The 14,256-nt window shown below is 40.4% G+C and overlaps 1 protein-coding gene across 2 annotated transcripts in view; it reads left to right on the plus strand.

Annotated features, from left to right (window-relative positions):
- LOC119478662 (CUB and sushi domain-containing protein 1-like) overlaps positions 1 to 14,256 on the plus strand; it is a 460,060-nt gene that overhangs the window by 234,861 nt on the left and 210,943 nt on the right. For both annotated transcript variants that reach the window (XM_037753555.1, XM_037753563.1), the window contains exons 4-5: positions 9,608 to 9,802; positions 10,962 to 11,169. In XM_037753555.1, the coding sequence (XP_037609483.1) occupies positions 9,608 to 9,802; positions 10,962 to 11,169 (403 nt within the window). The remainder of the gene's footprint in view (positions 1 to 9,607; positions 9,803 to 10,961; positions 11,170 to 14,256) is intronic.

The raw sequence follows: 14,256 nt of genomic DNA on the forward strand, positions 1-14,256 counted from the left end.
CTGGTGATCGTTGGGAATTAACGCTGGAAACATCATTGGCTGGCACACTTAAAAGGAAAATCCAACATCTGAAATTGTCAAGCAGATTTCAGATATGTTGTTGTCATTATCGTGGACAGTGCAATCACTATTTAAGATAATAAACAGCTCTCTGTCCCAAAGCAATAAATGCAGGAATGAAAGCTCTGATCTGTTTTGTCATTGGGACGTATAGTGCAGCATGTGTTTGTTTGAGCTTCGTCATAGTAGACATCCTTTGGTGTCCTTGTGCCTAAATGCTGTATGCCTGGAAGATTGATCATTGCCAGAGCCAGACTGATAGGGTTAGTACCATTGGAAACATATTAGTGCATGAACACATACTGGTATACCATGAGTTACTAATGCTTAGTATGCTAGTGTAGGTAGTATTTCATGTTGCAAAATGAAATGAAACCACACTGGTGTTTATAGGGTACAGTTTACAGGAACAAATAGGATACAGTGTGTAACATTTTGGGGGATCTATTAGCAGAAATGGAATATAATATTCCTAAATATGTTTTCATAAACTAAAATAATCTAGAATCATTGTATTTTCGTTAGCTTAGAAGGAGCCCTTCATATCTACATAGGGAGTGGGTCCTCTTCACAGAGTGATGTGTGTTTCTCCACCATGTTTCTACAGTAGCCCAGAAAGGACAAACCAAACACTGGCTCTAGAGAGCCTTTCATGTTTTTATGTTACCTGAAGACCACCGTAGTTCTCCGACACGCTTGTGAAACTGTGAGCCGCTGAGTGCAAGACCGTGGTGCCGCCAGCCGCCGTCTGACTTCTGTTGCTCCTAAAGTTGTGTTATTTCAGTAGGGATGGCCTCTGAGCGAGGTGAATGTCGTTACCACGGTTTTGGACTCTGCGGCTCACGTTACCGCAGTTTTGGGAAGAGAGGAGTGAGTTGAGGGGTATTCAGTTGGTTGCAATCTGCAACCACACTGCTAAATGTTGCAAAAATTGTACACACTGTTTTTAAATATGAATATGAAGGGCCTCCGTATGTCCGATGAAAAACTTCTCTTGAGTAATTTATCACCATGTTAAATCTGCTTCAGCTGGCAGCCAGCCTATTTGGTCCTTAAATTGGCATCGCCCTGGAAATCAATACACATATCCCTAACAAAATAGTGAAAATCAATTTAGACAGCTCCATTGGTTGGAGCAAAGGTGTGCTCAGAATGTGGAATACCCCTTTAATGTATTGGACTAATGAGTTAGTGCTGCTGGAAATGTCGCGTTAGCTGTTGACACGTTAAAACTAGGGGAGCACAGCAGGTGGTGAGGGGCCTCGGTTCAGCTTTGGCCCTGGGCCACAGTTGGCCAGGATCCCCATTAGTGTTTGGTTGGTTAGAGTTATTATGTACAATGTGTCAGAGAAGCTGTTAATACATTTACACCATGGGAGCACTTGCGGTGCTGGGGAGTCCATTTAGCTCAGGGGCTTTGGCATCTCTCCAACAGCAACAACTCTACATCAAGAATCACAGATTAAAGGAGTATAGCGATTGCTTTTTGTTAATACATGTACACCATGGAACTGAGTAGAGGTGTTAATGGATTATGGATTGCACCCATTGAGAGATGCTTTCAGTGTGAACGCAGAGTCCCAGTATGATATGGATGAGAAGTGATTTGATGGGACTCAAAATGGTGGGTGGTGGGCAGGTAAAATAATGTTGTATGCACTTTTTCCCAACACTGACGGCCAGGCCACACTGGGAACGTGAGCAGCACCTGTCTACTTCGCTGAACTGCTGCGTCTCTCACGCGTGTGGTGTTCTCATCAGCAGCGTAACTGGTGCTGCGCTTTTACTGCCAGCTGTTTCTTTTTACATAGAGTTTGCCTTCTATAATGGCCATTTCATTTCATTATAAATGTAATTTATATTTATTTTAGACAGAAAAAGGTTAAGAGCCGTGTTCTTATCTGTAAATAATAGTAATAATAATAATCCATGATTAAAAGCTGGTACTTTATGAATTTATGGAGCCATGTAAGTCACTGCATTTTACACAAGACTGTCCTGCAAATATTTCAGAATAAAAGCCTTGTGTTAAAAAACGGGATTCTATATACAAAAAAACACTACAGGGCTTTTATTTTGAAACAAAACATTAATTGTTGGGTTAAACATAAATATTAACTTTATTCATGTCTGAAATTCTACAGATATAGACATTGTAAATGTAGTAATGTTGCTGGTATGATGTCAATATACGGTCAAAAGATAATTTTCACTGTCTATCTTTGCTGTGGCTCGCAGCTTGCGGCTCGCGGACAAAATAGGCGAGACCTTGAATCTCTAGAAGAGATGCAGCTGACATGCAGCCGAGCTGCGCTGCTCCCGCGGGCTATGTGGCGGCTCTAACCTGTCAAATAAGGCACAGGAACAAAAAGCAAGAGGTTTCGCGACGCACACGCCCCGCTAATATTCCCAGTGTGTCCTGGCTGTTGACTGTGCGAACTCTGCTATAAGGGCCAATCTGCAACAGTTTGGTAGAAAATTGACTTGCTGGTCTGAAGATCTATTTTCTTTACTCCAAAGTTTACAAATCAAGGCTTTTGGTGCAAGAACGAGTAACTTGTGACAAGATTTTTAAATGTATTTAGAGGACAGAGAACATTACTTTGCATTTCACCAACCTGCTTTTTGAGTTAAGCTGCAATAGATTCCGGAAATCTTTTCATTTGCAAAAGTTAACTAATCTGCCAAAGTTTTAATCACTCTGAAAGATGAATTTTCCCATACCAATTTCAAATGCTAACATCTGTCCAAATCCCTGTTTGGCAATTTGTGCACACGGTCTGACATTTGTTCTGGTTCCGCTTGGTTTTAACTATACAGCCCCCTGGAAACAAAACAAGAAATTTGTGATTTTTGCCAGGTATGAGGAGCTAGATTTGACGAAACATCTGTTCCAACTTTGGCTTGTGGCAAGTTACATGCTGTGGATACAAATATAGTTCACTCCAGTTGTTTTGTTACTGTCAGGTAACTAGGGGTCATTCTCCACTCTCATTCCATCCAGGAGTGTTCTCAAGCAGCGACGGCTCACAAACAGCATCGCTCACATGGCATTTTGATCATTTGGAATACATGATATACGGATATCGCCTAATTATCTTTTACATTTATTTCATGTTAATGCAAGAAACCTTGTCTGTAATCGTTACTATGAGTCCATTAATTATGATGAGTTTTAATTTAATGTCAATTAATTTGCGCTGAATTTTTTATTTGGAATTGAATTATGGTGTGTCTGTCCCTAGAGCACTTTACACCATAGTGAGAATGCAGGAGATGGTTGGCTTTTACCCAGAAGCAACTGCTTTAGTGCATCAATAACAGATTCAAGGACTGTTGGCTAATATCCGTCACTGTATATTTATACTGTCGGAGAGAACATTGTACAGGTAGCTTGGAGGACCTTGCTGACATCACGTATAGACAGAAGTTTTTGATGTCGACACAGCTCTAACTGAACAACAGACCATGTCTAGAGTTGGTGAGTGTAAACAGTTTGCATTGTGAACAACAAGAAAGTGTCTTAGGTTAGATGTTTGTTCAGACGTCTGTTTGCAAAGGCTGGCTTTGTTATATGTGGAGTGTAGGGTTATCTTTTAAGTAGGCTCCTGTCATGTATATCTTGTTGTGTGACAGAAATAGAGAGACTAAAGTGGAGGAGGGTGGTGATATGGAATTAGAAAAGATTAAACAGAAAGTACGATACATTTGTCTATGTACAAGACACTGACAGTAATTTATTAATAATTTAACAAAAGCCTATATCAACACCTCTGTCGTCCTTCCTGTCTCCCTCACTTCCTCATTCCTCCTGGCTCTCATCTTTTACATTTCTTCTTTTCTCCTTAACACAAGTTTTCCTTCCCCTCTTAACTTCTTCCCACTTTGCATTCTCCTCTCTCTTTATCCCACTTTGAATGTTACTGTCAGTGCTCGACGTCGTCACCTTTCTGCCGTTACTCACTTCTGTATCACTATCAAAATGTTGCCCTGGCCCCTAGAGTTTCCATAGCAACACACTGACCTGCCCTAAGGCTGTGAAGGACCGGAAGGGACAACAGCAACAGAGGACCATCATCAGTCACTCGCAGTAGACACACACATACAGTGATGCCTATACAAACACAGAGACATACACAGGGTTTAAGACACAAACAAACACACAAACACACTAACAAATAAGTTGAAAGTTACTCCATCATTGGTGGGTGTTGAAAGTGGTAAAAGTACTTCCCCACCAACACTCAAACACCTCAAACTGGGATCCATTTCCCCAGTGAAGTTAGTGGCTGGAAAGCCAGTGAGGGATCATATTCTCATGGCTAACCCCAACTCTGTCTGTACAGTTGAGCATCTTCGCTAACATGTGTATCGAGAGAAACACATGGCTGTGTACACACTCACTATGACAATAGTGGATGTTACAGGAGTGCAGTGCAAGGGATATGGGAATTTCAAAATTGGGTAAAAAAGAAAAATATCAGTATATTTTATTAATCTGGATACATAATTGTAAATTGACTTGCAAGACAGGTAGAACCTAAAATACAAATTTTGTATCTTCGTATCTAAAGGCCCTGACACACCAAACCGACAGTCGGCCACCGGGACAGTATGAGGCCGATGGTGAGTGTCAGTTTTTGCGGTGTGTCCCGCACCGTCGGCTCTAGTCTGCCCGTGTCAGAGGTTTTTCGGCCGATTCAGCATGTTGAATCGGCGGCGCCCGTCGGTGAGAGAAATCACTCTGATTGGCAGTTCAGCTTCAGCGAATTAGTTCACGTGAAGAGAAACGGACGTGAGGAAAGCAATCAAACAAGTGAAGTCAAGAGAAAAAACACAGAAGACTCTTCTCATTTTTCATCTTCATCTCATCTGATCATTCCAATACACGGATATTTTCACAACGACATGGCCATCTGGAGTGAAGCTAAGGGGTGAGTGAGAGTGGTGTGAAAATGGTCAGCAAACGCCACTTTGTTTCATGTACGTATCATTACAACGGCTTGTATATCCGCAGTCCTCTGTCTTCCGGTTTCCTTTTTTGAATGACAAATACAGACTACCGCGACCTGCTGGTGTGGAGAGTTAATTCCTCCCACGGAGACGCAGAACGTACGTGGTAGTTGGCTGTTGTCTTTGCGGTGTGTTCGAGTGCAACTTTTTGGCCAAGACAAAGGCAACGTGAGGCGACGCAGCTAGTGGCCTTGGTTGCCGCTAGTTCTTTGATGTCGGGTTGGTGTGTCTGGGCCACACGATTGTACACATTTCCACTGATATGAAAATTGTGTGTGTTGTACTTCTGTGTTTGGAGCATTGGATTCCTACAAAATCAGCTAATGAGACAATGAGAAGCCTGCATCCTCCTCAGTGCTCTTCCTTGTACACATCTAACCGTGTTTTGTATTCTGATTGGTCCAGAATTATAATGCCTGCTTTTTTGTTAAATAACCCCAAATGACCTTGAGGTGCAAATTGTTTGAATAAACTAAATGGAAAACAAAGGAGTCATCCAATATTAAGTAATCAGAGTGATTATGCTGCTGAATACAATTGCAAGCAGCTAATTTGAACTTTCCCAGGCATGAGGTTACAGCCAAACAAGGTTGTATAGTCCTGATTAAAAACAAGGCAAACAAATCAAAGCACTGTGCACACAGCCAGTATTACTCTCTCCATCTGCATTGTAAATAAGTTGCAGTAACCCAAAACAATTCTGATTATCAATGGCAGCTTAAAACAAGCAATTTATCATTTGTAATCTGAATTTGTAGTGAGAATAACTCACTTCTGCCTTTTCAAAATATTACTCTAAACATTGTAGACAAGGGGCCAACAATTACATTAGGTAGAGACAAAGACCAATATGTTTTGAGTTCATTTGGCTTATATTTTGAATTTGTTTTAATACAGTAAACAGAAAACACATAGATTTATTAACGTTGATGTTTGAAAGCTTCTTGCCATAGCGTGAGAGCAAGTCCTGGCCTGCGTATTAACCCCTGCTTAGACCTACAGTATAGCCCCTGTACTATTCCTAGAGGAATCTGACATTATCTATCTAATCCATTCATTAGTTCTGCCATTACACTAAGCTACTGAATGGGCACACAAGTATTATGTTACCTTTATTTGGCAGTGCCATCAGCAGTGTGTCTTCTCAACATTAAAGCTGGTGCTGTTAGGAAAGATCTCATCATTATCTGTTTTTGTAAGATGCAAATCTCCTTCTAGTTAAATAAAACAGGAGCATTACATTTACATTTGAATTAAAAAGGTACAGTATTGTTTGATTAAAGTGAAACATTACTATTTTTCATCTGTTATTCATTTGGTAACTTTAATAGACTTAATTTCAGCACCAGGAGCCGTCCATATTAAACAGACCCATGAATGGCGCAGAACGAGTCACATCTGCTCTCTTTTCAGTAGAATTTACTTGTTATAGTAATAGTAGATTTCTGAAATATGCCTAAAATAAAAAAAAAACTTGTGGGTCTGGGGGACTATTTCTTTAATATCAAATCCCTTTAAATACAATTATAAAGCCATCAGCTGCAGTTTAAACATGCGTATGAATATGAAGTCAAGTGGGAGATATCAGCTGTCACATGTTGTCTAAATGAATCTACACTTTATGTATCCTGTATCTCACAACCATCCTACGTTACTCACCCAATTAAACTGTTATCAGGCCATTAAATAGACATTATTGGTCGCACCTTATTACACGGTCACAGCTTATTACACGGCTTTGTTGAATACTTCATTCTGATTGGTCAATTACGGCATTCTATGGTCTGTTATTTCTTTATAACAGACCGTTGCTATGTACGCAGTTCTGATCTCGGAATCATTTATTAAATAGACATGTAATAAGTTAGATAAGGTACAGAAAGCTGGTCATAGTTGTGAACGGCTTGTTGTCAAAACGGCTTCTTTAGGTTTAGGCAACACAACTAAAAAAATTTTTAAGTTTAGGCAACATAACTAAAACGTCTTTAGGTTTAGGCAATACAACTACAACTTCTTTAGGTTTAGGCAACAAAACTACAACTTCTTTAGGTTTAGGCAATACAACTACAACGTGTTTAGGCAATAACAATTACAACGTCTTTAGGTTTAGGCAACAAAACTACAACTTCTTTAGGTTTAGGCAATACAACCACTTGGTTAAGTTTAGGAAAACATTGTGTTTTGGCTTAAAATGACTAAATTTCAAAAGTGAAAGTGAAACTTAATGCTTGTGAACATAAATACAACACTGTGATGGTTTCACATGCATTGCAAACCCCAGCATCCTAGATGAAAATCTCACGTTTTGCTTTGTGTCCCATCCCTTGCCCCACACCTCCAATCCACCCCATATGGAGTTTCACGCTGTCTATTCTACAGCGCCAGACTTCCGCTTCTGCTCCTGTCATAATTACTACTGTCGCTAGAGGTCACTGTTGTGTTCTTGTAAACCTTCTTTCGGTGATCTACAATGTGAATAGATGATAAAACCTACTAGTGGGTGTAGTAGACCCCTATTGACCCACATCTATGGTATAAATAATGCCTATTTAAGGACCTGATAACAGTTTTGAACGTAGCACCAAAAGAGTTTGTTGTGATTCAAGAGTCTAATCTCAGCAAACCAGACTCTCTACTATTTAATATTTCATGGCTGAAAAGAGAACACAACTTTAACTCCAAAACTCAAATGGTTTCTCAAAAATGCAACTGTGGTTAAGTACAAGATTAGTTGGATTCTGACAATACCTGTGAACACTTTATCCTTCCAAAATACCTCCTGATTATTTCAGACATCAGTCTAAATGAGGGAATACCTCTGTGTACCAAGCTGGCTTGCCTGGCAGACACACGACTGTACGGTCACATAAGTGTGACTAACGACTTGGCTCAGACGCATGATTTCTTTCATCCTCTCTTTTTTTTTCCGTTGGACCTTTCCCTCCTTTTGCCCATCCTTCGGTCAGTGCTTTAGTTTGGGTTTTTGAATTCAGTTGTGTGTGTCACCTTGTTAAAACACAGTGGACTTGCATGGTCAGCTGAGTGTGAGTAACTTGCCTCTGATGCATGACTTCATACAATCCAAATAATGAGTCAATTAGTGTAAATTATACATGTTTAGGGCCCACTGCAATTAGTTCACCTCTCTTTTCCTGTCTGACTGGAGTCTCCGTCTTTCCCCTTTCCTGTCTCCTCCTCCTCCTCCTCTCCTCCTCTTCCTCCATCATTCTGTCGCTAGTCGTTCCCCCTCTTCTTCCTCCTCTCTCCTGTCTGTCTCTTCATCCTCCTCTCTTTTCTCTCCACTTCCTCTCCCCTCTTTGTCTTCCTCTCACCCCCCCACCCCTCCCTCTTTCTCTCTGTCCTAGTTCTCAGGGTCTCATGGTGAAGCTTTGTCTAATTACCATGCTAGCGTTTAATTGGAACAGCATCCACAAACACAGATTGACTGACTGAATACCCCTTACACGTTAACACACTGCACCGTGCATGCACATAAAAATTAGCCATTTGGATACACATTACACGCACGCAGTACACACCCAGCAAGTTAACATGCTCCAGTTATACAAATACACACAGCACACAGCGTACACCAGGGTCAGATACCGTGGAGTTGGTCCAGGTTGTACTACAGCCACTGTGCTGATGCCCCTTCTGTAGAGCTGAGGCGTGCTGGCTGCAGTCGCAGATTGATTTTGGCCTAGTTTTACCATGAGCTGCCTGTAGCTGCTCCCACTGTAGAGCTGTGTCATCTAAGAACTGGCAACAACACATGCACAAATGCTCGCCAGACATCGAAATACCACACAGTCACTTTCACATATTTTTAGGTTTCTAGCAAAGCAAACACGCTCACCTTTGTTATTTTGTGTTGTTGATTCTGATGTTTAGTGTTTGGTCAGTTTCCACTGTAAATAGGAACGATTCAGATCTATCTCAGTGTTGATATATTTGACATATTTAGTTTTGTGTGAGTCATCACAATATGTACCAGAACATTCAAGAGATACTGTTGAAACTTTTGGCAAGTACATTCTGAAAAGCTGAAATTAGTCTTTGATTGAATGTGCTTTTAGCTCATATGAGATGTGCGACCAGCGATGTTGGGTCACAAATATACATTGATTTGTTTTGAGGGGTCAAAAGCCAAAAGGTTTGGTGGATCACTCTGCTGCATATATTGGCCCAAATACAGCCATGATTATAAATATAATTTTCTTCTGTTGAGTTGTTAATGGCTGCTTGGCTCTTCTTTGGTCAGTTAATTCATTCATTTGGTTGTTTTTGGTTTTATTTTTTGCAGCGGTCAACTAGTAATTCTTATATTATATAATAATATGTAATATTAGATATGATATAAGCGATTGTGATAGTCTGGCGACCTGTCCAGGGTGTACTTTGCCTTCGGCCTATGTCAGCTGGGATCAGCTCCAACCCCCTCCCCCCGCGACCCTGAGTAGGATAAGCGGTTACAGATGGATGGATATGATATAATAAAAAAATCATGTTCTCTGTTTTCTCCTTTGTGTTTCAGTCCTGCCCAGCCACACATGTGGCACCCCGGGCCTCATCCCAAACGGAGTCATCCATGGCTCGCGGTACAACATGGGGGACAAGATCCGATACAGCTGTGAGTCAGGATTCGTATTGGAAGGACACAGTATCCTCACGTGTATTGTATCACCTGGCAGTGGGGCACAGTGGGACTTCCCATCACCATTTTGTAGAGGTAAGATGTTGACTGATGTCTCTCTCTATGTCTTTTGTTTTTTCTTCTATGTCAGCCTTTTAGCCATCTCCTCTTGTTCTTAAAATAAGTCAGAAAAGTATGTTGTACGTTACCTAATATGACATCTATGCACAGACTCATGTCCCAAAACAGTTAGCTCGTTATATGTATTTCTAGAAATGCCCATTGCCAACTCCAACAATAAAGGGAATATGTAAGAGAAAACAAACAGTCTCTAATTGGTGGGGTCATGAGAATTGAAGGACCTTAACATGAGGCCACAGACCGGAGGAAGAGGAGAAGCCCCAGTCGGTGTATTGATTACTTTTAAAGCATAGTGAGGTCTGACTCAAACAAACCATTGCATGAACTAGATGAAGCCCAAAATCCTCGAGCAAAGCCCTTCTAATGGTTCATTAGTCTACAGACAAGAACAGATATGTCCAGGTTTTCCCCGTCAGGGCCAGTGGATGGTTGAAGAGCTCAGCTCAGGGATTCAGTATGTTGTCATAAATCTCTTCAAAAAACACTTTAAATAGTTTGTGTTTTTTTCAGAAGCTTCAATTCAATGATTAGCTTTTCTGCTTTATTGAGTCTAATTAATATATAATATATAATATTTCTTTTGTTTTCACTTTAAGTGTTTTGAAGATGTACCAAGGATGTATTAATGAAAATTTAATGATGATAGAATTGATGATGAGGAAAAAAATGACAATATTAATATATTATTTTAGTCATAATGTTCTTATTAACATGCGTATTGTGTTCATTTGTCTAATAATAAAGGAATCTAAGAGATAAATGTTATGTTTGGTTATCAATTAATGAAAACTTAATTTGAATAGCACCTTTGTATCTAAAGAATAGTGTAATTTATCAGCTATGTGTTTTACACATAGCTGATAATAAGACAGTACAAATATAAACAGTGAAACAATTTGAAACATAAGCACACAAGAAATGAAAATGATAAAAGGGAAATGATAAAACATATTTCTAAAAAACAATTAGATGATTAAAAGACAATAACAAATAAACTAGAAAATGATCAAGGCAACCCAGGAAAGGAAGCACCAAAATGAGTGTATGAAATCTGAAAAATACACAGAGAGTTGCTATTTCTTCTCATTCTTTGTCCTGCTCTGTCTGTCTCCAGCGGAGGGAGCGTGTGGCGGTACGTTACGAGGCACGGCAGGTTCAATAACCAGCCCTGGATACCCTGCAGAGTATGACAACAACCTGGACTGCACGTGGTCAATCCTCTCTGAACCCGGGGACACCATAGCTCTCGTCTTCAATGACTTCTTATTAGAGGACAAATACGACTTCCTGGAAATCAGCGGGACAGAAGCACCGAGCATATGGTGAGATACATTTCATACGAACACTACAATGTTGTGTAGATAAATAGTCATGTTGGAGGGCACACAAGTCTTTGTGAGAACCAGCAGGAGTGACACACCACGTGCTGAGTGGGACCATAATGAAAACAGACACACACACAGTCACCACTGACATTTGAGAGTTGAGGAGCATGGATGTAGCTTTCGTGTCTTAGATCTAGAGGATAACAAACACACACACACGAGACACCATCGCCTCTTTTTGTGAATCAGGTGGGGACACAGGATTCTGCTCTCCAAGAATTAGTAGCCCGGAGGCTTTGTTCTTCTGTTAGCTGACGTGTTCACATTAAAGAGAACAGTTGTTGTTTTCACTGCAATTTCCTCCAACTTGTATACTTTCAAGGGGGGGCATTTGATATTAAAAGCGGACTAATGATGTTGTTCGGGAGGACGGGTACAACTACTGATTGATTAGCTGCACAGGAGTCCTGTTGATTTTCCTGTTTTATTCAAATCCCACTGGGAAAGTGATAAATTGTTGTTTTCACTCCCATTTTCTGTGGTCACGTTTGAAAATTGGCACTCTGTCGTACCAGAACACACTCTGGTTTTTAAATTTAGAGCGCTGTTTGTTTCCACGTTGGTATCGCACATCTCCAGTGAAGGTTTAGATGTGTTTTCGCAGGGGTGGAGGCAGCCTGATGGTTAGTCGCTGGTTCAAGTTGCTGTAACTGCTGGGGAAATCTAGAGAGGGGAAAGTAGTTTGGCCTCCCTCCGTAATAACAATTTAGATGCCTTTGAGCCAAGGCTGCTCAGAAATCGAAAGTAGTAGACTGTGATTGTTTGGACGGCTCCTGGGCTTCAGTTTGTTGTGTATGTGGTTGAAAAGGAACACTAAAGAAAATGACACTGAATTTAAAATTCCACAACAGTCTATATTAGACTTTGTTACGCCACCTTTTACATCTGCTTTTTAAGGAAAAGGAATTATTTTCTGCTTAAAGGGGGGGTAGGCAGAATGTTTTTGGCATCATTTGGCAAAAAATCCATAATAACCTTTCAGGGTATTGTAATTCAAGTGCTCTGAGAGAGACAACTGCACCACCTCATGGCTCTGTTATCAGGCTTTAAAAAAAAACTAGCCCATGCCAGGAGATTTTGGGCAATCACAGGTCATTTCAGAGAGAGAGCGTTCCTTTTGTCTGTTCATTCAACGGAGGCAGCTGTCAATCACTTGCGAACTCCGATCAAACGGTCAAACTAGGCAGATCAAATAAGAATCAATATTCTGTTACTGTAATGCCTATTTCTCACCTCAAATGTTTTCAGAAACATCTTGTAGTGTACTGTTTAAAAAATGAGAAAGTTTGCTCCGGCTGGTGGGCGGTGGTGGCATTTACTCAACTGATCTCAACATGTTACAGCTAAACAGTACACTACAAGATGTTTCTGAAAACATTTGAGGCAATACATAGGCATTAAAATTCATATTTGAATTAATGCACTACTGTCATGATATAGTGATCATTTTAAAAAATATGTTTTTTAATCATATTTGCTCCACTTTTACCCACTGCAGCTTTAAGTGAAAAGAAGTTATTAGTAAACACTAATTAAATCAATTATTTAATATATATTTTTCCCTAAAATGGAGCGTCATTTACAACATGTCTCTGTAACCCTTTGTTTAAAAAATAAGATGTTTTATCGCTGCTGACGTGTCCCAAAGGATCTGCAAAACTGTGCAAGGTGACATGGCATTTTCAATTCAATTCGGCAATACAATCTTCTCTCACTGATAAATATGATTCCTAAAAATGCATTTATAGATCACCGTGTCCTGCAGAAACTGCCTCCCATTTTTCACGTTCTCCTGACTTCAACTGATAGATGACATTGTCTTCCATGTGTAGAAAATGGTCCGTGATTGTGGCGCAACTCGCAGAAGAACAGAATGATACTGTAGGTCGACAGATAAATAAGCGGATTGAAGGAGGCAGAGGGGATAGCGCCAGATGGAAACAAAAGGAATGGAGAATAATTGCACATTTAGTCCTGTCACCAGCGAAGCGGTACACATCAACCATGGCATCCTCATGATACCGCGTGCGTGTGTGTGTGTCGGTGTCAGGTCTTAAGTGGCCCTCTGACTGTGTGAGCTGTTGATCTTTTCTCTAGGCTCTGACAGATTACACACACTCAAGTGTGCACACACATACACACATCGCTTGTCTCTGACAGTATAACATTCAAGGACCACTGTCAACCCTCCCTCTGCAATGCAGGGGGAAGACAGGGAGCACACCCAACATTTTATCACATGGAAAACAATGACTGCAGCAACTGAAGCCTTTTGATGCCACCAGTCTGGTTTCATGTGTTTTATTTGGTATGTGTTGGACGATTCATTGAAATAATTTCGAGGAATGTCGTATTTAAATTGGCAGATAGACACTACAGAAATATGAATTGATATGAAACTGTTGTTATTGAGAATAATAATTTACATTTCTAAACCCGTACTAGGTTTACAAACAAAGTGAACTTATTTTAATATCCACTAGCACACAACAATAACAGTAACATAGGTCCCAAGTTGGAATCAAACAGATGTTGCAGTTATATTGTTTAAACCTCTAGGCCACCCAGACGCTTTGCATATTTAATGAAAGTTCACTGACGCCAGACCTGAAACAATATAATTATATAAATATAGTTTATAGAAATAAACCTCAATGGGCTTCTGTATCTAATACAATCCTAAGTACTTTTCTCCAGAGGTGGGATTAAGAGATGACTGACATTTCCACTGAGGCATGCGGGCAGGTCATTGTGAAAGTGACTGACACCTGACAGGACCACTGTGACGGGTTCTTCCTGTTTACCATGAGCTTTTTCTGATTGGCTGTCCCAAAAGCAATTTCCTGTTTTATGTTCCTGTCTGCTAGCTGGCAGTTTGAATGTCAGGTAGACTAGCTGTCACACACACATACACACACACACACACACACACGGATGGACGGACACGCACAGAAAGAGAGAGAGAGAGAGACGCACACATAAAGTAATTGTGCCTGTATGATTTTACTTTTTTATCCAACTGGA

The sequence above is a fragment of the Sebastes umbrosus genome, chromosome 2, assembly GCF_015220745.1.
Source record: "Sebastes umbrosus isolate fSebUmb1 chromosome 2, fSebUmb1.pri, whole genome shotgun sequence".
NCBI lineage: Eukaryota > Metazoa > Chordata > Actinopteri > Perciformes > Sebastidae > Sebastes > Sebastes umbrosus.